At 41.0% G+C, this 24311-nt stretch overlaps 1 protein-coding gene across 5 annotated transcripts in view; it reads right to left on the bottom strand.

Annotated features, from left to right (window-relative positions):
* LOC126190657 (cap-specific mRNA (nucleoside-2'-O-)-methyltransferase 2) overlaps window positions 1-24311 on the bottom strand; it is a 306338-nt gene that overhangs the window by 112018 nt on the left and 170009 nt on the right. For all 5 annotated transcript variants that reach the window (XM_049931092.1, XM_049931088.1, XM_049931090.1 and 2 more), the window contains one exon: window positions 22789-22947. In XM_049931092.1, the coding sequence (XP_049787049.1) occupies window positions 22789-22947 (159 nt within the window). The remainder of the gene's footprint in view (window positions 1-22788; window positions 22948-24311) is intronic.

Here is a 24311-nt window from a genome sequence, read left to right as displayed (position 1 = left end):
GAAATGAAATTGTCTCTTACATGTTACACATACAAAGTAATTAGTATTTGTCTCTTGCAAAAAACCTCCTTGCTTTTCTACACTGACTGACATGAATTAATACAATTTTGTAAATTTGTCAAATATTTCACAACATTATCTTTTGTTACAGTGAACAAAATAAGACTTCATTCACTGCAAGTTGCCCTGTATTATCCTCCGGGTTATAACTAAACATTTCTCGCAAATTATAAATGTAAACTAAAACTCTAGAGCTAAATGGACAGTGTATTCAAGCTTCCTGGCATTGTATAATGTTGTACTATGCTGGGACTCAAATTTGGACCCTTGTCTTTCACAAGTAATGTAGGTTTGTGTATCACTCTGGCAAGCAGTTTTAATCAATCAGAAGTTTCAGTGGTACAGACAGCCCAACAAAAAGCACTAGAGCTCAATCTCTATCACTATAATGAGTATGCCTAGGTCACAATGCAGGCATGTAATCTGATAAGGAAGTTATATAAGAGACGCAGGTGATGCATGCAAAACAGTCGTTCACTTTCATCTGCAGAGAGGATGGGGATTCAGATGCCCACAATGTATCAAATAATGTAGATGTCTCTCAGCTTACCAGTTTTGTGAAGAAAAGTGTATAAAAACATATTGAGTGTAACAGAGTTCAATAACAATGCCTAGAAAGGAAGAAGTGTTCTGGAGCATACTGAAAGAAAAGAGAACGTCAGCAGATAACATGTGCCTACATCCACATCAATATGACATCACTATCATACTATAATGTAACATATTTATTATTATTTATTTCTTTTCTTTTCTCCCTTGTTCTTTTCTTCATGTATCTTCAAAAATACGACTTTGAAACAGTATACGTAAAAGGAAATCAAAACATAATAGCTGATGCTCTTTCCCAACTACTGCAAGGTTTAGAGGAATTCAATGGTCTTTTAGAGCAGGAAGGTGAAATAATAGCTATGTTGATGGAGGGAAAAACACTCTGACCATACTATGTCCACAGGTGTTTTTTTTTTTTTTTTTTTTTTCCCATCAGTCTACTGACTGGTTTGATGCGGCCCGCCACGAATTCCTTTCCTGTGCTAACCTCTTCATCTCAGAGTAGCACTTGCAACCTACGTCCTCAATTATTTGCTTGACATATTCCAATCTCTGTCTTCCTCTACAGTTTTTGCCCTCTACAGCTCCCTCTAGTACCATGGAAGTCATTCCCTCATGTCTTAGCAGATCTCCTATCATCCTGTCCCTTCTCCTTATCAGTGTTTCCCACATATTCCTTTCCTCTCCGATTCTGCGTAGAACCTCCTCATTCCTTACCTTATCAGTCCACCTAATTTTCAACATTCGTCTATAGCACCACATCTCAAATGCTTCGATTCTCTTCTGTTCCGGTTTTCCCACAGTCCATGTTTCACTACCATACAATGCTGTACTCCAGACGTACATCCTCAGAAATTTCTTCCTCAAATTAAGGCTGGTATTTGATATTAGTAGACTTCTCTTGGCCAGAAATGCCTTTTTTGCCATAGCGAGTCTGCTTTTGATGTCCTCCTTGCCCCGTCCATCATTGGTTATTTTACTGCCTAGGTAGCAGAATTCCTTAACTTCATTGACTTCATGACCATCAATCCTGATGTTAAGTTTCTCGCTGTTCTCATTTCTACTACTTCTCATTACCTTCGTCTTTCTCCGATTTACTCTCAAAACATACTGTGTACTCATTAGACTGTTCATTCCATTCAGCAGATCATTTAATTCTTCTTCACTTTCACTCACGATAGCAATGTCATCAGCGAATCGTATCATTGATATCCTTTCACCTTGTATTTTAATTCCACTCCTGAACCTTTCTTTTATTTCCATCATTGCTTCCTCGATGTACAGACTGAAGAGTAGGGGCGAAAGGCTACAGCCTTGTCTTACACCTTTCTTAATACGAGCACTTCGTTCTTGATCGTCCACTCTTATTCTTCCCTCTTGGTTGTTGTACATATTGTATATGACCCGTCTCTCCCTGTAGCTTACCCCTACTTTTTTCAGAATCTCGAACAGCTTGCACCATTTTATATTGTCGAACGCTTTTTCCAGGTCGACAAATCTTATGAAAGTGTCTTGATTTTTCTTTAGCCTTGCTTCCATTATTAGCCGTAACGTCAGAATTGCCTCTCGTCCCTTTACTTTTCCTAAAGCCAAACTGATTGTCACCTAGCGCATTCTCAATTTTCTTTTCCATTCTTCTGTATATTATTCTTGTAAGCAGTTCGATGCATGAGCTGTTAAGCTGATTGTGCGATAATTCTCGCACTTGTTAGCTCTTGCTGTCTTCGGAATTGTGTGGATGATGCTCTTCCGAAAGTCAGATGGTATATCGCCAGACTCATATATTTTACACACCAACGTGAATAGTCGTTTTGTTGCCACTTCCCCCAATGATTTTAGAAATTCTGATGGAATGTTATCTATCCCTTCTGCCTTATTTGACCGTAAGTCCTCCAAAGCTCTTTTAAATTCCGATTCTAATACTGCATCCCCGATCTCTTCTAAATCGACTCCTGTTTCTTCTTCTATCACATCAGACAAATCTTCACCCTCATAGAGGCTTTCAATGTATTCTTTCCACCTATCTGCTCTCTCCTCTGCATTTAACAGTGGAATTGCCGTTGCACTCTTAATGTTACCACCGTTTCTTTTAATGTCACCAAAGGTTGTTTTGACTTTCCTGTATGCTGAGTCAGTCCTTCCGACAATCATATCTTTTTCGATGTCTTCACATTTTTCCTGCAGCCATTTCATCTTAGCTTCCCTGCACTTCCTATTTATTTCGTTCCTCAGCGACTTGTATTTCTGTATTCCTGATTTTCTCGGCACATGTTTGTACTTCCTCCTTTCATCAATCAACTGAAGTATTTCTTCTGTTACCCATGGTTTCTTCGCAGCTACCTTCTTTGTACCTATGTTTTCCTTCCCAACTTCTGTGATGGCCCTTTTTAGAGATGTCCATTCCTCTTCAACTGTACTGCCTACTGCGCTATTCCTATTTGCTGTATCTATAGTGTTAGAGAACTTCAAACGTATCTCGTCATTCCTTAGTACTTCCGTATCCCACTTCTTTGTGTATTGATTCTTCCTGACTAATGTCTTGAACTTCAGCCTACTCTTCATCACTACTCTATTGTGATCTGAGTCTATATCTGCTCCTTGGTATGCCTTACAATCCAGTATCTGATTTCAGAATCTCTGTCTGACCATGATGTAATCTAACTGAAATCTTCCCGTATCTCCTGGCCTTTTCCAAGTATACCTCCTCCTCTTGTGATTCTTGAACAGGGTATTCGCTATTACTAGCTGAAACTTGTTACAGAACTCAATTATTCTTTCTCCTCTTTCATTCCTTGTCCCAAGCCCATATTCTCCTGTAACCCTTTCTTCTACTCCTTCCCCTACAACTGCATTCCAGTCGCCCATGACTATTAGATTTTCGTCCCCCTTTACATACTGCATTACCCTTTCAATATCCTCATACACGTTCTCTATCTTTTCATCTTCAGCTTGCGACGTCGGCATGTATACCTGAATTATCGTTGTCGGTGTTGGTCTGCTGTCGATTCTGATTAGAACAACCCGGTCACTGAACTGTTCACAGTAACACAACCCCTGCCCTACCTTCATATTCATAACGAATCCTACACCTCTTATACCATTTTCTGCTGCTGTTGATATTACCCGATACTCATCCGACCAGAAATCCTTGTCTTCCTTCCACTTCACTTCACTTCACTTCACTGACCCCTACTATATCTAGATTGAGACTTTGCATTTCCCTTTTCAGATTTTCTAGTTTCCCTACCATGTTCAAGCTTCTGACATTCCACGCCCCGACTCGTAGAACGTTATCCTTTTGTAGATTATTCAATCATTTTCTCATGGTAACCTCCCCCTTGGCAGTCCCCTCCCAGAGATCTGAATGGGGGACTATTCTGGAATCTTTTGCCAATGGAGAGATCATCATGACACTTCTTCAATTACAGGCCACATGTCCTGTGGAATACAAACGTCTCAAAAATGAGATCGACAGGAAGTGCAAAATGGCTAAGCAGGGATGGCTAGAGGACAAATGTAAGGATGTAGAGGCTTATCTCACTAGGGGTAAGATAGATACTGCCTACAGGAAAATTAAAGAGACCTTTGGAGATAAGAGAACCACTTGTATGAACATCAAGAGCTCAGATGGAAACCCAGTTCTAAGCAAAGAAGGGAAAGCAGAAAGGTGGAAGGAGTATATAGAGGGTCTATACAAGGGCGATGCACTTGAGGACAATATTATGGAAATGGAAGAGGATGTAGATGAAGATGAAATGGGAGATACGATACTGCGTGAAGAGTTTGACAGAGCACTGAAAGACCTGAGTCGAAACAAGGCCCCCGGGGTAGACAACATTCCATTGGAACTACTGACGGCCTTGGGAGAGCCAGTCCTGACAAAACTCTACCATCTGGTGAGTAAGATGTATTAAACAGGCGAAATACCCTCAGACTTCAAGAAGAATATAATAATTCCAATCCCAAAGAAAGCAGGTGTTGACAGATGTGAAAATTACCGAACAATCAGTTTAATAAGCGACAGCTGGAAAATACTAACACGAATTCTTTACAGACGAATGAAAAAACTAGTAGAAGCCGACCTCGGGGAAGATCAGTTTGGATTCCGTAGAAATACTGGAACATGTGAGGCAATACTGACCTTACGACTTATCTTAGAAGAAAGATTAAGGAAAGGCAAACCTATGTTTCTAGCCTTTGTAGACTTAGATAAAGCTTTTGACAATGTTGACTGGAATACTCTCTTTCAAATTCTAAAGGTGGCAGGGGTAAAATACAGGAAGCGAAAGGCTATTTACAATTTGTACAGAAACCAGATGGCAGTTATAAGAGTCGAGGGACATGAAAGGGAAGCAGTGGTTGGGAAGGGAGTAAGACAGGGTTGTAGCCTCTCCCCGATATTATTCAATCTGTATATTGAGCAAGCAGTAAAGGAAACAAAAGAAAAATTCAGAGTAGGTATTAAAATCCATGGAGAAGAAATAAAAACTTTGAGGTTTGCCGATGACATTGTAATTCTGTCAGAGACAGCAAAGGACTTGGAAGAGCAGTTGAACGGAATGGATGGTGTCTTGAAGGGAGGATATAAGATGAACATAAACAAAAGCAAAACGAGGATAATGGAATGTAGTCGAATTAAGTCGGGTGATGTTAAGGGTATTAGATTAGGAAATGAGACACTTAAAGTAGGAAAGGAGTTTTGCTATTTGGGGAGCAAAATAATTGATGATGGTCGAAGTAGAGAGGATATAAAATGTAGACTGGCAATGGCAAGGAAAGCGTTTCTGAAGAAGAGAAATTTGTTAACATCGAGTATAGATTTAAGTGTCAGGAAGTCATTTCTGAAAGTATTTGTATGGAGTGTAGCCATGTATGGAAGTGAAACATGGACAGTAAACAGTTTGGACAAGAAGAGAATAGAAGCTTTCGAAATGTGGTGCTACAGAAGAATGCTGAAGATTAGATGGGTAGATCACATAACTAATGAGGAAGTATTGAATAGGATTGGGGAGAAGAGAAGTTTGTGGCACAACTTGACCAGAAGAAGGGATCGGTTGGTAGGACATGTTCTGAGGCATCAAGGGATCACCAATTTAGTATTGAAGGGCAGCGTGGAGGGTAAAAATCGTAGGGGGAGACCAAGAGATGAATACACTAAGCAGATTCAAAAGGATGTAGGTTGCAGTAGGTACTGGGAGATGAAGAAGCTTGCACAGGATAGAGTAGCATGGAGAGCTGCATCAAACCAGTCTCAGGACTGAAGACCACAACAACAACAACAACAACAACAACAACAACATGTCCTGTGGATACACGTCACGTGTCTTTAATGCAATGGTTTCCATTGCCTTCTGCATCCTCATGTCGTTGATCATTGCTGATTCTTCCACCTTTAGGGGCAATTTCCCACCCCTAGGACAAGAGAGTGCCCTGAACCTCTATCCGCTCCTCCGCCCTCTTTGACAAGGCCGTTGGCAGAATGAGGCTGACTTCTTATGATGGAAGTCTTCGGCCGCCAATGCTGATTATTTATCAAAATTTAGGCAGTGGCGGGGATCCAACCCGGGACCGAAGACGTTTTGATTATGAATCAAAGACGCTACCCCTAGACCACAGATACAGAAATTTCCCTCGTCATTACAGCATGCAATATGGATCAATTACAGCAGGAAGACACACGCTGGAGTAGGGTAAGAACAAAACTTACACTTAACGGCAGTAAAAAATTAAAAAGGCTTTTTACTATTCACAAAGGTGTTCTGTTCCACACAAACTCTCAACTAGAACAATGGTGCATGTGTTTGCCACAGGAATACGTGGATGATTTTATCTTATACACACCCAATACTTGGGGGCCATTATGGCACTGCAAAATGCGCTAATAATATAGTTGAATATTGTTATTTCCCCAACCTTAGACAAAGAGTACTACACGTGGTAAGAAAGTGTATTGTTTGACAGAAAGCAAAACATTCTAACATCTCCAAACAGATAGAACTACATCCCATTGTGGCTAAGAAACCTCTAGAAAAGGTAACACAAGATATGGCTGAACCGTATCCCAGAGGTAAAGGGGGAGTAAAATATTTAGTAGGTCTGTACGATATTTTCACTAAATACAAAAAACTATATGCTATACAGAAAGTTACAGTCAGATCAATAATAAGACGAGTTAAAGAGAATTATTTTGCAAGAGAAGGGAAACAGTTTGTAGATTCCAAACGAATCAAACACATTTTAGTATCAAAATTTCATCCCGAAGCATCCCCCTTAGAAAGGGTGTTTAAGGAATTCAACAGGTTTGTGAGAACCTATATACCTCGTAAACATACTAAGTAGATTGAATATGTCACTCCTTTCCTACAAGTTGTTAACAACCTTCCCCATACATCAATTGCAGATGTTCAATTGCAAACAGATAGATGAATGGGAAAAACCTTAACCCAAGAAACCAGTAACGGAATTATCACTGGATGATAAAATACGACAAGCAGTGATCAACCTTGAAACCTGGGCTAAATACACGAAAGGAATTTATGACAGAAAGCTGAAACGTACAACACAGATTTACATAGGACAAAAGGTGTTACTTAGAACACATCCCAAATCCCCAAAAAACTGGAAAACTGAACCGTAAGTGGGAATTACTATACACTGGACCACACATAATGTATGCTCTCTACCTGGGAGCATACTGACTGACATACGCAAACATGGGTAAAGACAAGGGTCTTTACCCTCACAAAGACTTGAGTACGTTTATATATTGAAGAAGAGGGTATGCAGCCATTTACACACCTCTTTGTTGTAAATATGTATAGTAATATTAAATTTAGGATGCTGGAAACTCACATTCCTGAATTTATGTTGTTAGTTGATAAGGAACATTTTTGTTCAGGTTTTTTCTTATATGACAAATGTGTAAATTATAAGGTGAGTGGATGTAACAAGGAAGAATTTTTCTTTTATGTGTCTAGAGGTGACGATACTTTGAACACAATGCTTCACCTTCCACATAGCCCAGTGGTAAATGAATAAACAAACTTGTGAAACACATGGTAGCACGCATTGCAATACACAACTCGCCACGACGTTAGTAGTAACAGATAAATGCAGCGCATGCGCACTGGGGAGAAAGTTAATCAACAAACCGCAAGCACTTGCGTACCAGACAGATGCAGCCGAAAGTATTGGAGCACCCAAAACAAACAAACCCTATGACCTACGGCCTGCACTAGCACTTCTAGAGCCTATTACATAAACTGGGACAAAAAAAATTAATGGAGAGTCTATACTACAACTACCACTATCTACACAACACACACAAAAAAGGTTATGCTAAGGGATTATATACACGGAAAGGGAACCTAAACTATGAAATATTTACTGAAGTTATGTTACTATTACATTGCATCTATATAGTTACAAATTGATGTATTGAAAGTACACGCACTAATTACAATTAAGGGACCAAAAAGCCTTTGCTGCAGGTAAATAAGACAGTACAATATGAGTGGCAAACTGAATAAGAGGTTGCATCATGTGTATAATACACTTTACCTTTCAGATTTACAAGGTAAGTAGAGGCGCACACATGATGTGAAATGAGTTTGTAATAGCACTACTGCACACTGAAATAAATTAATACACAATGGAATATATGAAAGAGCTGTTAGTGAACACTGAGCCACTGTACAATTGTCTATGAAGATTTAGTTTTAAGTTGGTATTACAGTTTTCTTCCAGGGAACGACGCATCGACACACTCTAAAGGTGAAGAAAGATAAATACTTGTCACATGTTAGGTACCATATAAACATAAGAAAGGGCCACACCGCAAGTAAATATAGTTTGAAATTTATGATATGTATGAATGTGATAGTGTGAAAATATGTGTAGAATAATACTGTTGCAGTACGTCGCATAACACGAGGCTGAACTAAGGTGGAGCACTACCAATTAATCAAGGAATGACATTACAATGACTTCCAGACCTTTAGCTGATTACAGGCATTGATAAATATCAACGGGGACAGTTGAAAATGTATGCCCCAACTGGGACACAAACCCAGGATCTCCTGTTTACATGGCAGGTGCACCATCCGTCTGAGCCACCGAGGACACAGAGCTTAGTGTGACCGCAGGGACTAATCTCTGGCACGCTCCCCGTAAGACCCACATTACCAACTTACTGTCCTGTCCACACTCTACATTTGTAGTGCCCCTGCCCACTATACTCATTACTCGCGGCAGTCAATCTACTGAGTCCTGTAAGAGTTCGGGCATGAGTGCATCCACAATGAAGAAGATCATTGGCCAGTAGGCCGTATCTATATGAAGATTGTATCTGTTCTTTCGGACATGTCCAAAAGAACAGATAGCATTGGTGATCTTGCAGCTCTTGAAGAAAGAAAGTACAATGAAATCCAGACCTTTAGTTGGGAATGTGGGCCTTAGGGGGAGTGTGCCAGAGATCAGTCCCTAAAGTCGCACTATCGTCTGTGTCCTCGGTGGCTCAGACGGATAGTGCGTCTGCCGTGTAAGCAGGAGATCCTGGGTTTGAGTCCCAGTTGGGGCACACATTTTCAACTGTCCCCGTTGATATTTATCAAAATGTGTAAGCAGCTACAGGTATGGATTTCATAGTAATTTCATTCTTCGAGAGCTGTAAGATCACCAATAGTATCTGTTCTTTCAGACGTGTCCAAAAGAACAGATACAATCTTCATATAAATAATCAAGGGGTCAAAACCTAACGCTGAACTTTTTTTGCATGTTTGTTACTTATATAAACACTATTTTACACTCATTGTACATGACATATAGTATTGATGATACAACTCTGTATACTCAACATATGAAATGGTTATCCTTTATACGATGAACATAACAAATAACTACTGAGGAGCAATTTAAACACTGAATAAGTATTCAATATGATTGGTATCATCAGGTTTGTGTTGTGTTTATAAATAAAAAACTATTTTGTTCTTGGGAACACAGTTAAGACCAGCAATGAGACATAACTCAGCACATAAATGCCTTTCTGTGAAATTTCCTCAACCCTGTAGCGTGTAGATCCTTCCTAGAGAATGCTAGAGAGGCGAGGCCACACATAGTTATTTAAGCAGCATGTAGAATCTGTTGTAACGACTATTGCTTACTTCTTTAATTCTGTGAATTTGATAAATATGCTCCAACAAGAAGTCACAGTAAAATGAAATGAAATATATGTCAGTTTATGCCATAAAGGAAAAACGAATCTATTTTTGTATGAATGTAATGTAATGAACATAGAATCAAAAGAGAGTAAAAAGTGTACTCATATAATTGGAATTGAACAATGTAATGAAATTATAATTTAACAAAATTTACTAAACAAAGTGACAATCAGACTCTAGGCAACGATAATGACACGTCAGTAAATGAATAGGATAAGTTTATTTTTGTAGTTGTACTTTTTTTGTTATGTGTATGTGGAAAGGACACTATAAAAACTTTGTGTAATGCAACGGTACGAGAGACGCTCAAAAACATATGAAACCTGCCTGCAAAGTGTTAAATGTGCGTGAGATATATGTGGGTGTGCACTAGACGAACTAAAAAATGACAATACTTTGTGTAACATGAATTTCCTGTGGTCAACAATGTCGTAAAAACATGAATTTTCTGTGCTCAACAACATAGTAAAAACATTAATTTTCGGTGCTCGACAACGTCACAGAAGCAGTAAGAAACTTACCTTGTCGGTGGATGTCGGATGTACAACTGGTATCCCCACTGAATAAGTATGTGCAACGAGGTGAAATACTTTCCTCGGGCCACTGATATGGGAACCAGTCATCGCCACATCAAAGATTTCACAAAACATCATGCTGCTGAACATGAGCTTCATGAATTTGTGCAGTGAAGACTATGTGGACACACAACACGAGCACTCTGACTTTGTATTAAACGTGTGAAACTGAGCAAGAACGGTAATGGACGTCAAGCTGTACACGCATGCTTCACAAGCTAAACACTGGGCAGGTACTGACTGACACCGAGCGGAAACGGTAATGGACATCGAGCTGTGCGCGCATGTTTCGCAAGCTAAACACAGGGCAATTATTGAATGACAATAATGGTACTATGTGCTTACAGCAAGCACTTTGTTGGGAAGGAGAACTTATGTACGTATGTGTTAAGGGAGCTGACATGCCTATATGTACTGGTAACCATAGAGGATAACTCTGATGGTGGAAAAATAAAGGCTATGCCCATATGGCCAGGGTTATCAACCCAGAAGAAGAGAAATAAACTCAGACATTTTGCACCTCTATACGACATCAGTGTAGAATGGGGGCCAATTATAATGTAACGTATTATTATTATTATTATTATTTCTTTTCTTTTCTTCCTCATTCTTTTCTATCTATATATAGATAATATTGACACACAAAACAAAAGAGGTAAAGAGATGCTCTTCAATTTTTTAATTGCTTTAGATTCATCTGTCTGTGTCCATATGTGATAGCGGGTGGATGTATTACGTGCTCAGACGAGTTAATATTGTTAAAAAGTCTGGTCATCTCAGTAAGTGATAGCGGGCGGACGTACGCGAGTCTGCCAAGTTGATATTGTTAAAAAATATGTATTCCAATTGTACATTAAAAAGTGTTATCAAGATAGCACAGTTTATTCATATTTTCACGGCGATGATACCCGTCTGTTCATCTCTTCGCGACGCGCCGAGAATCCTGCATCAAGAGGATCGAAGCTAACAAGAATTCGCGTGAGCACAGGAGGGGTAATTCAGAACCAGTATTGTTGTACCAATCTCCATGCACAATAGTGGTAACAAGAAAAGGATGTACCTTATAACCAAATGCAGATCATTCATCCTATGTTCTACCTCCATTTTTATTTTCTTCATCACATAGTGTACTTCACAAACTGTCAGTTCATTTTTCTCTGAGTTGAGTACACCCTTCGAAAAAATGTCAGTTAAGTGCAAGGAAAACTGAAGATATAATTCCACTAAAATAAGTTGTTTTCCTGAACCAGACACATCTATCAAGTTGTTTTAATGAAGCTGGGGAAATCATCTACACTAGAAAAGTATTATATAACTGCAGGAAGATTTTTCAACAATCTTTCTATGGCAGGCTTTAGGATTAACCACCTTTTAGGTACATGTCTCAACAAAGACTCACATTCTACACCAACAAATTGAGAGAAATTTTCAATTAAGATACCCTTTTAGCTTAAGATGAGAAATAGTTGGAAAGTCTTAATAACTAACATTTCAATATCTATTGACATAGCATTCATACCAGATTTACAGCAATTACAGACTACATGTGCGCAGCAATTTGATTTCACTATACCATGATTTTCCTTTTTTAAGTGAACGTAAACAGTTTTTCTCCCCATAGTATACATTTGTACTGTCTGCAGTAAAACTTGAAACCTGGGACAAACTCAACTCTGTGCTTTGAAATCCTTTTCAAGATCTGCTCAGACATTGCAGATGCAGATTCACCAGAGTCCAGAGTCCCCATAGAAATCTAGAATTCTGTGGGACACGTCTGGCCTGCTAGCACATCAAAGTAACTTACACAAATAGGATAACACTTTTGATTACCTTTGTTGGAAGTGTCAAACCACAGACCAAAACTTCTTATCCATCAACTTCTGAGTTAAATTATTGACACTATTTAGTCCCAAAACACCAGTAATTAATGCCTCACATTTTGTTTTACCACACATGATTTTATCTGCAATTGTCGAATCAGGGAATAACTGAGAAGATATTTTTACATTGCAGTCAGTGCTGGCATAACTCAGATGATGTTTAACTGTGTGAAACACGAATGTAAGCTCAGATGTTATTATCTGGAAATGAATAAAGAAGCACTAATAATAGCGTCTTTTTATAATTGCCTAAACAGATCTATTATTACCTTGAAAATTAGAAATGTTGAAATTAGCAAGCACCTACTACATTCCTTGTCTGCTTCAACAGAGTCCACTTTGTAGAGACTTTTCATCAGTGTGATTTGTACCAATGTTAAGCATCTGCATTTGTAGTTGACACTGTTAAAATGATGCCTAACATTAGTTACACTGTCTGTGAAATTGAAAATCATTCTCCAGCTTTTCCAACACATAATGTACACCTTGTTTTTTATACATTTTCTGGAATTGGCTGCAATTCTGGAAATTCTTTCTCCCAAACCGAACGATACACTTGCAGTCTTCTGTTCTGGTGTGTGCTGGTTTGAATATCTAATTTTCTTTTCATGGGATTTGTCACAGTCCCAACAATTTTGAACACACTCCTTCCACAAAGAAAAAAGTTCTAAAACGTAAAACATAGGATGGCTTGTGATACAGTGTTGAACTTGCTCCTGAAATGAACAAAACAATGTGCCTTGTTGAATGGAGTGGAAGCACAGCTTGTTCACAAAAAGAAGAAAATTCTGAGGGGGTGCGGTGTTGGAAGAACAAGCCGTACTTCTGTCATGCAGTGCCAGTACTACACTTGCACTTACATACCGGTATCAATTTATGCCCAAGAAGGGCTCCAATCAGAATTCATAGTTTCATACTGAATGATGGTGCCTTCTTGCTCCTAATGCCATATCGTAGACAATTCGAAACTGAAAAGAGCCAGTAATAAAACTTACATTTTTGCAATAAAAAGAACACACCACAACAATCACTTCGCAATGGCTGCAACGCAATGTTGTGTGTTGGATCGCTGAGGTTTGCAGCGGTCAACACAACACACGAGCAGGCTGAAGTTGATCAACTTCTGCTGAGCCAGAACTAGGCAGGCCTCGTTCATCTCTTTGTGAACAGACTTCACACAATGCAGTTCTGCTTCTGACGTCATATCCATCTCACCCTCATTCTCAACTGCCATCACATGCATGTCTTAGCATGAGAAATGTAATCTGCATCATACAATTTGGTACTGGAAGGTTAAAAAACATAAGTCATTATGCCTCATGTTAAAATCGGAACATTTGGCATATGGTTAAAGGTTTGCACCATACCCAGAACAAAACAGGAAAATTCCTTGTTGTTCTGGCTAAAATTGTACGTCTGACAACTCTACCTCCATGCCACCAGGAGGTTAGTTCATCGGTCCACCCAATGATAACAACAAGATTGCTCACTAAAGTATTGTCTCCTTAGGACACCTAGAAATAGCAGTCAGACATGAACTGTTCCCACTGCCTAGGAAATCAACAAATGGAGGATATCAGAAGGGTCTTCTAGCAACTGAGAAATTTGGTCACAATTCAGCAATCATTTTACCACAATTTCTAAGTATGTCTATTAGTTTTATTACACTTCCAAGTTGAAGAGACTCTCTTCACAAAGATCAGGAACACATCTTTTACACTAAAAGCAGTTCATTTATCCTGCATTCTCCCAAAAGTACACAATTTTAAACTGTGTATCATTAATTAAAATATCCCTCTTCTTATTGTTAGCTTCCACAGTTCAAGTGTACAAACAATTCTCCAAGGGCAACTTTCCCCAATAAAATTAATTACAGTACCAATTTTGTGAGTTAATATATCTCTCACCCTCAGTAAACTACAAAACAATGAGGAAACAGATATTATAATTTGAGTATGCTACTAGTTCTATTATTCAATATAATCGCAAAGGAGGCATAGGTTACTCAACACTGAGATAAAAGAAGATTGTACTCACACTGCACCATAAGGAAAATATTAAACTAAAAAAAAATTATGCTAGTAATTTGCAGAATTTTGTATTGCCTGTTTCCTAAAAGAATCATTCATCACCCATTATGATTCCTTTTGATTTTTGAAATGAAAAGCAAAATGCATTTACTCATCCTATTCTGTACACAAATACTACAAAGAATGTCAGCTCATGTGAGGTTTTTCAAATGTAAAGTTATTAGTGGTCTTCATATTTGGCATAATTTTATATTGTTGTAGTCATTCTGAATGACCGAAATACATTAACGAGTGAGACGCCATAATCTTCTCACTACCACAAGTCAAAATGTACTGAGCTACTATGACTTCACTACCAGAACTATGTCACTTCCACCATTTTTTGCCAAGAATACTTCTGGTTAGTTACTGTATGCAGTCTCCATAGCTGTATTTTTCTAAGTCTGTTATCCTCTAGGTTACGTTGAAAGGGATGAGTGTAGGTTAGGAAAGCATAAGCTCAAGGTCTTTCAACTATCTTTTATGGTATTGTGCCACCACCACAGTGGAAGTGTGTCATTACTAGTGGTCACGTATTGGTTATTGGGCAGGTGATAAGGGCATAAAAGAGAAGTTGGACATTATTTAGTTATGACAGGTTTTTCTTCATTGTATGCACATTGCAACCAGATTTGAAAGATGGGTAGAACTTCAAAATCTGAGCTACAATGTTCACCTTTTTTATGCACCTATCAGCAGTCCATTGTCTCACTAAGTGGCTTGTTCCATCCAACACACTACACATATTCCCCACAGGATTTTTCACTGCTGTTTCATGTCTTTTTTTTTGTTTCCTTGAATTGGCCTTCTTAATTAGTCCCTGTGAAATTGTGTTTCCTTCACATGTTTCTTCACTTTTGGCACATGAAGAAACCTCTAGTTCTGAAAACTTGTGAATTGTTGCTCATCTATGGTTGCTGTCACTTTGTAAGAATAAAATTTTTCGAAATCTGTGATGCAATGTCATATTAATGTTGAAGGTGTTTCCGATATACACATAACAAACTGTTTCTTCTCCTATTTGCTACCATCTCTACAGTGAAGATGACTTAAATACAACAGAGATAAAAAAGAAAGGAATAATTAGAATGAATTTTATGTTTACAAATATGTTTCACATTAAGCAACCAATAGCAAATAAACACAACTGTCTACTAAAAATGATGAGGTAGCTGTTCTTCATTGAAGTAGCAGCTTTTTTTAGAACTAACTAACCTGATAAATTTAGCTGGCCTAAGTGTGAATACCATTTAGCAGTATAGCAACAGTTTATTGCCTTTTTTTTCTTTTTTCCTTCCTTTCAGTTGTATCTTGACACAAAGACAGACCTCATCCATATTTTTATCTAATTTCCTATAACAACTCAAAGCTACTCGCACACCACCTAGGGCACTACCTGTGCAACCATGTTGACAAACATTCAAAGAATCATTACAAAGGTTAGAATTTCACAAACATAGATCTTACTCATGGTCCATTAATCTTCCTGACTTAAAGAATTTTGTGAGACATGTAAACAGTGCTTAATTGTGCCAGATTATCCTGACAGCAAGCTAAACCTATGCCTGAATGCTTCTCAGTCTCAGAGCCTGGGATCAACACAAATAGTATTCGCCCTTTTATTTTCTACAAATATGCAATTTTCTTATATATTATTTATTCATCTCACTATATACAATTTTCAAACAATGGAAAATCCAGGGTGGAAAAACAACAATATTGTGAAAAGGATAGTTGCTACACACCATAAAAGAGGAGATGCTGAGTTGCACATAGGCACAACAAAACGACTGTCAAACAAAGCTTTCAGCCAAACAGGTCTTCATCAGAACACACACACACACACACACACACACACACACACACACACACACTCTCATACAAAAGAACTCACACACACGACAACAGCCTCTGGCAGCCAAGGCCAACCCACGAATGGCAGCGCATGATGGGACCAGCAAATAGTTGGTGGAGGTAAGGAGAAGGCTGGAGTGGGAAGGGGGAGGGATAGCAGAGTAGGTGTGGGAGACGGTAAAGTGCTGCTTATGGGAGCATACAGGGACAAGGTGGGAAGACGATAGGGCAGCTAGATGCAGTCAGGGGATTAGATGGAGAGTGGGGTTGGGAGGGGGAGGGGCAACAGAAAAGGGTAGAAGCAAACAGACTGTGGGTGCATGGGTAGAATAGAGAGCTGTATAGTGCTGGAATAAGAAAAGGGAAGGAGACAGGCGGGTAACCACAATGACTAATGAAGGTTGATGGCACGAGGGTTACGGGAACAACCGGAATATCCAGAATGAGATTTTCACTCTGCAGCGGAGTGTGCGTTGATATGAAACTTCCTGGCAGATTAAAACTGTGTGCCGGGCCGAGACTCGAACTCGGGACCTTTGCCTTTCGCAGGCAAGTGCTTTACCAACTGAGCTACCCAAGCACGACTCACGCCCTGTCCTCACAGCTTTACTTCTGCCAGTACCTCGTCTCCTACCTTCCAAACTGGAAACATCCCCAAGGCTGTGGCTAACCCATGTCTCCGCAATATCCTTTCTTTCAGGAGTGCTAGTTCTGCATGGCTCGCAGGAGAGCTTCTGTAAAGTTTGGTAGGTAGGAGACAAGGTACTGTCAGAAGTAACGCTGTGAGGACAGGGCGTGAGTCATGCTTGGGTAGCTCAGTTGGTAGAGCACTTGTCCGCGAAAGGCAAAGGTCCCAAGTTCGAGTCTCGGCCCGGCACACAGTTTTAATCTGCCAGGATGTTTCAACCGATATATTGTAGGGAGAGTTCCCATCTGCTCAGTTCAGAGAACTTGGGTGTTGGTGGGAAGGATCCATATGGCACAGGCTATCAAACAGTCACTCCAAAACGTCATGTTGGGCAGTGAGGTTAGCAACTGGGTAGTCCAGCTGTTCCCCAGACACAGTTTGTCTGTGGCCCTTCATGCGAATAGAAAATTTGTTGGTTGTCATGACCACGTAGAATGCGGAACAGTGGTCACACGTTCACGTGACTGGTTTCAGAGGTAGCCCTACTTCTGATGGGATAGGTGATGCTTGTGACTGGACTGGAGCAGATTTTGGTGAGAGGGTATATGGGATAGGTTTTGAATCTAGGTCTATGACAGGCATGTGAGTAATGAGGCAAGGAGTTGGGAGCATGGGTTGTGTAGGGAAGTACAAGAATATTGTGTAGGTTCAGTGGGTGGCAAAATATCACTGTGAGAGGGGGAGGGGGGAGGATAGTGGGTAGGACATTCCTCACCTCAGAACATGACAAAAGGTAGTCAAAACCCTGGTGGAGAATGAGATTCAATTGCTCCTGTCCTGGGTGGTACTCAGTCACAAGGGGAATGCTCCTCTGTGGCCAGGTAGTGACACTTCGGGAGGTGGAGAGATAAGGCACGAGAGATCAATGTTGTACAAGGTTGGGAGGATAATTATGATCTGTGAAGGCCTCAGTGAGACCCTTGATGTATTTTGAGAGGGACTGCTCATCACTACTGATGCAACGGCCACAGGTGGATAGGCTGTATGGAAGGGACTTTTTGGTATGGAATGGGTGGCAGCTGCCAAAGTGCAGTTATTCGACAGCTGCCACCCAATCCACATCAAGAAGTCCCTTCCATATAACACAGCCAACTGTGGCTCTCACATCTGTAATGACAAATAGTCCCTATCGAAATACACCAAGGGTCTCACTAAGGTCTCCATAGACCATAATTATCCTCCCAACCTTGTACAAAAACAGATCTCACTTGCCTATCTCTCTTGTCACCTACTACCTTCCAAAGTCCCAACATCTGGTCACAGAGTAGCATTCCCCTCATGACTCAGTACTACCCAGGACTGGAGCAACTGAATCCCATTCTCCACCAGGGTTTCAACTACCTCTCATCGTGACTTGAGATGAGGAGTGTCCTACCCACTATCCTTCCCACTCCTCCCACAGTAGTATTCTGCCGCCCACCCAATCTACACACTATCCTTGTATGCCTATACACAAGACCTACTCCAACCTCTTGCCTCAGGGCTCTCATATCCCTGCAGTAGACCTAGATGCAAGGCCTGCCCCATACATCCTCCCACTGCCTCCAGTCCAGTCATAGGCATCAACTCTCCCATTAAAGGCAGAGCTATCTGTGAAACCAGTCATGAGATCTACAAGGTAAGTCGCAAGCACTGTCCCACATTCTATGTGGGCATGCAACCAATAAGCCATCTGTCCACATGAATGATCACGGATTAACTTGTGGCAAAGAAATAGCTGGACTATCCAGTTGCTGAGCATGCTGCCCAACATGATGTTCCTCATTTCAATGCGTGCTTCACAGACTGTGCCATCTGGATCCATCCCACCAATGTCAGCTTTTCTGAATTGTGCCGAAGGGAACTCTCCCTACAATATATTCTATGTTCCTGTAACCCTCCTGGCCTCAGTCTTTGTCACTCATTGTCCTTACACACCTGTTCCCATTCCTGCACTACACATACCTCTATTCCACCGACACACTCATAGTCTTTTTACTTCTCTCCTTTTCCACAGCTGCCCCCCTCCCCTCGCCTTCTATCTAATCTCCCATCTGCACCTAGCTGCCATAGCCTCTCCCCACCTTGTGTTGGTATGCTCCCACGAGCAGCGCTTTACTGTCCCCCACCCCTACCCTGCTATCCTTCCCCCCTCCCCACTCCAGCCTCTTCCTTACTCCCACCCACTGAGTTGCTTCTCCCATCATGCACTGCTGCTCACAGTCTGGCCTTGGCAGCCAGAGACTGTGTGTGTGTGTTCTGATGAACACCTGTTTGGCCGTAAGCTTTGTTTGACAGTCTTATTTTGTGCCTACCTGGAACTCAGCATCTCCATCATAAGGTGAGTAGCAAATATCATTTTCCTAATATTGTTATTTGATTTGGTTTGTTGCAGAGTGATTACATCAAGATTTACAACAACAACTTTTTTTAAAGAGAAATACAAAAAGTTTTACATTACTTTTATGTACATTACTATGATACACCTATAAAATGCTCACTTTTTCTATAAATTCTCTTGTTCAAACTGTGAAACAATAACCCATGAATTCTTCAATAGAGTAGTAGCACTTTCCCCACTAGAAGAGCGAACAGCAATCTTGTCAATGAATAAAGCTCCATACAGAGTATCTTACTGCCTTTTCATTTTATGTAAATTTTTAACATCCATTACTCCGGTATTTGAACAGTTTATTGTATCCAGAATGAGATTTTCACTCTGCAGCGGAGTGTGCGCTGATATGAAACTTCCTGGCAGATTAAAACTGTGTGCCCGACCGAGACTCGAACTCGGGAACTTTGCCTTTCACGGGCAAGTGCTCTACCATCTGAGCTACCGAAGCACGACTTACGCCCGGCCCTCACAGCTTTACTTCTGCCAGTATCTCGTCTCCCACCTTCCAAACTTTACAGAAGCTCTCCTGCGAACCTTGCAGAACTAGCACTCCTGAAAGAAAGGATACTGTGGAGACGTGGCTTAGCCACAGCCTGGGAGATGTTTCCAGATGAGATTTTCACTCTGCAGCGGAGTGTGTGCTGATATGAAACTTCCCTGCAGATTAAAACTGTGTGCCCGACCAAGGCCAGACTGCGAGCAGCAGTGCATGATGGGAGAAGCAACTCAGTGGGTGGGAGTAAGGAAGAGGCTGGAGTGGGGAGGGGGGAAGGATAGCAGGGTAGGGGTGGGGGACAGTAAAGTGCTGCTCGTGGGAGCATACCAACACAAGGTGGGGAGAGGCTATGGCAGCTAGGTGCAGATGGGAGATTAGATAGAAGGCGAGGGGAGGGGGGCAGCTGTGGAAAAGGAGAGAATTAAAAAGACTATGAGTGTGTCGGTGGAATAGAGGTATGTGTAGTGCAGGAATGGGAACAGGTGTGTAAGGACAATGAGTGACAAAGACTGAGGCCAGGAGGGTTACAGGAACATAGAATATATTGTAGGGAGAGTTCCCTTCGGCACAATTCAGAAAAGCTGACATTGGTGGGATGGATCCAGATGGCACAGTCTGTGAAGCACGCATTGAAATGAGGAACATCATGTTGGGCAGCATGCTTAGCAACTGGATAGTCCAGCTATTTCTTTGCCACAAGTTAATCCGTGATCATTCATGTGGACAGATGGCTTATTGGTTGCATGCCCACATAGAATGTGGGACAGTGCTTGCGACTTACCTTGTAGATCTCATGACTGGTTTCACAGATAGCTCTGCCTTTAATGGGAGAGTTGATGCCTATGACTGGACTGGAGGCAGTGGGAGGATGTATGGGGCAGGCCTTGCATCTAGGTCTACTGCAGGGATATGAGAGCCCTGAGGCAAGAGGTTGGAGTAGGTCTTGTGTATAGGCATACAAGGATAGTGTGTAGATTGGGTGGGCGGCAGAATACTACTGTGGGAGGAGTGGGAAGGATAGTGGGTAGGACACTCCTCATCTCAAGTCACGATGAGAGGTAGTTGAAACCCTGGTGGAGAATGGGATTCAGTTGCTCCAGTCCTGGGTAGTACTGAGTCATGAGGGGAATGCTACTCTGTGACCAGATGTTGGGACTTTGGAAGGTAGTAGGTGACAAGAGAGATAGGCAAGTGAGATCTGTTTTTGTACAAGGTTGGGAGGATAATTATGGTCTATGGAGACCTTAGTGAGACCCTTGGTGTATTTCGATAGGGACTATTTGTCATTACAGATGTGAGAGCCACAGTTGGCTGTGTTATATGGAAGGGACTTCTTGATGTGGATTGGGTGGCAGCTGTCGAATAACTGCACTTTGGCAGCTGCCACCCATTCCATACCAAAAAGTCCCTTCCATACAGCCTATCCACCTGTGGCCGTTGCATCAGTAGTGATGAGCAGTCCCTCTCAAAATACATCAAGGGTCTCACTGAGGCCTTCACAGATCATAATTATCCTCCCAACCTTGTACAACATTGATCTCTCGTGCCTTATCTCTCCACCTCCCGAAGTGTCACTACCTGGCCACAGAGGAGCATTCCCCTTGTGACTGAGTACCACCCAGGACAGGAGCAATTGAATCTCATTCTCCACCAGGGTTTTGACTACCTTTTGTCATGTTCTGAGGTGAGGAATGTCCTACCCACTATCCTCCCCCCTCCCCCTCTCACAGTGATATTTTGCCACCCACTGAACCTACACAATATTCTTGTACTTCCCTACACAACCCATGCTCCCAACTCCTTGCTTCATTACTCACATGCCTGTCATAGACCTAGATTCAAAACCTATCCCATATACCCTCTCACCAAAATCTGCTCCAGTCCAGTCACAAGCATCACCTATCCCATCAGAAGTAGGGCTACCTCTGAAACCAGTCACGTGAACGTGTGACCACTGTTCCGCATTCTACGTGGTCATGACAACCAACAAATTTTCTATTCGCATGAAGGGCCACAGACAAACTGTGTCTGGGGAACAGCTGGACTACCCAGTTGCTAACCTCACTGCCCAATATGACGTTTTGGAGTGACTGTTTGAGTTTATTGTATGTTTGAAATTTATTCTGCGGCAAGTCCTGTAGTTCTGCTGGAAAAAAATTCACGTGTATGTTGCTTTTTATAGAAGAAAATCAAAACCTCACATATGTACAGCAAAGGAATGGATAGGATTTTTAAATTTTTTAAGAGTGGATGACAAGACCACCTTTGTTAGGTGATACACATATTCCAAACTATTTTCTTTCGAAATACTAGGAGCCTTGTAACATTTGTTGGTTTCATACTTGCATAACATATGTTTAATACATATTCATGCCTGTCTGAATCAATTTTTCAGTTTTCTACTTAATTGTCCCTCAGATTATCATCTGTAATTCACACCAATTTCAATTCTAATCGCTCCTGCAACCCCAAACAACGGTCAACAGGTGAGTCATTGCTATTCTATACAACAAAACTATCAATGGAGGGGGAAAATGACAAACAAAAATTTAAAAAGTAATTATCAATTTGCCATTTTGTGTTCTCTGATCATAAACTGACTGAAAACTGGTACATCAATAATGTGGTGACACAAACCAGTCTTCCATAAAGGTTCTGTTGCATCACATACTAACTTTAAGCTTCTTCATATTTGTGCATGCCTCATGAACTGAATTGCAGTTGCAATGTCATAACCTCCCACCTAATGCAAGAGTCCTAGGTCAAGTTAACAGTCCTGCACAGAGTTTTAATTTGTCAGAGCTTAATACTAGTGCACAATCTGCTGCAGAGTGGGAAATTCATTCTGGACATGATCCTTAGATTGAAAATTATGGTTGCGCTTCAAGTTCCAGTCCAGGAAATTGTGTTAATCCAATATCAAATTTCATATCAGTGTACTTTCTGCAGCAGAGTGAAAGACTGGTTGTGAAAATGAATTTTTGACACCATTAACAGTAGTAAATAAAAGATATGATCTTACCAACTTATGCTTTCCAACAATATAGTCATCATCATTTAATTTGGTCAACTTGCAGTGCTCAATATAGTGCTCTGTTACCATATCTCGTAGTTTCCAATTGAATTCAAAGGGCTGATCAATGCCTTCAAACACAGCTATGTTCCTTTCAATAACTGCTACCTAAAACATTTATCATTTGTAAACAATAAAAGAAATTATGTGACTGAATCACTGAAACATGAAACCATCACATCAGCACAAAATAGAGGTGAGTTAGAAGTAATCTTACATACACACTTTTACTGGAGTATCTGTGTTAAATACATAACCTTAACCCATTGACTTATCAATACTTCACCCCATAGTCAACCCTATAATTATTACTTAAATTTATGAAAATCAGAATATGTTTTCTTTTACACTTTCTCAAAATTATATATATTTTTTATAGGATTCCTTTATAAATCTACCCTTACTATTTGTTGAAGTGATGAGGAGTGAAGATAACACTGTTTAAGAAGGTTTTGTTGGTGTGGTATACCTGAAAAAATACAGGCATATGCAATGCCACTAAATGTTTTTCAGTTTTCTTCCTTCTTGTTTAACACACTATACAATTTCTGGAGGGTGTTTTCTTGATGGGATTGAGGGGATATATTTAACACAACATGAAAATGATTGCTTGTACCTCGCAAAAGCAGTCGAGTGTGTGGTATGCCACTAAATCGAACAATTGCTCAGCTTTCCAACTGTATGTAAAATCTCATGCTATTTACTAACAGAGAAGAATAAACACTAAGAATAAGCTATAGCTCCTCAGTCTGTCTCACAGCCACCAATGTAATAATGGACTTGAAACTTGTAACTGACTGTGAGCCAGCTGTATAAGCCAACGTATTAAATACTGCAAATGTTACTTTTCTTAATACACTCCTGGAAATGGAAAACAGAACACATTGACACCGGTGTGTCAGACCCACCATACTTGCTCCGGACACTGCGAGAGGGCTGTACAAGCAATGATCACACGCACGGCACATCGGACACACCAGGAACCGCGGTGTTGGCCGTCGAATGGCGCTAGCTGCGCAGCATTTGTGCACCGCCGCCGTCAGTGTCAGCCAGTTTGCCGTGGCATACGGAGCTCCATCGTAGTCTTTAACACTGGTAGCATGCCGCGACAGCGTGGACGTGAACCGTATGTGCAGTTGACGGACTTTGAGCGAGGGCGTATAGTGGGCATGCGGGAGGCCGGGAGGACGTACCGCCGAATTGCTCAACACGTGGGGCGTGAGGTCTCCACAGTACATCGATGTTGTCGCCAGTGGTCGGCGGAAGGTGCACGTGCCCGTCGACCTGGGACCGGACCGCAGTGACGCACGGATGCACGCCAAGACCGTAGGATCCTACGCAGTGCCGTAGGGGACCGCACCGCCACTTCCCAGCAAATTAGGGACACTGTTGCTCCTGGGGTATCGGCGAGGACCATTCGCAACCGTCTCCATGAAGCTGGGCTACGGTCCCGCACACCGTTAGGCCGTCTT

This window comes from Schistocerca cancellata, chromosome 6 (assembly GCF_023864275.1).
Source record: "Schistocerca cancellata isolate TAMUIC-IGC-003103 chromosome 6, iqSchCanc2.1, whole genome shotgun sequence".
Lineage (NCBI taxonomy): Eukaryota > Metazoa > Arthropoda > Insecta > Orthoptera > Acrididae > Schistocerca > Schistocerca cancellata.
Note: the sequence above shows the minus strand (reverse complement) of the source record. Positions and strands in the feature narration are given on the sequence as shown.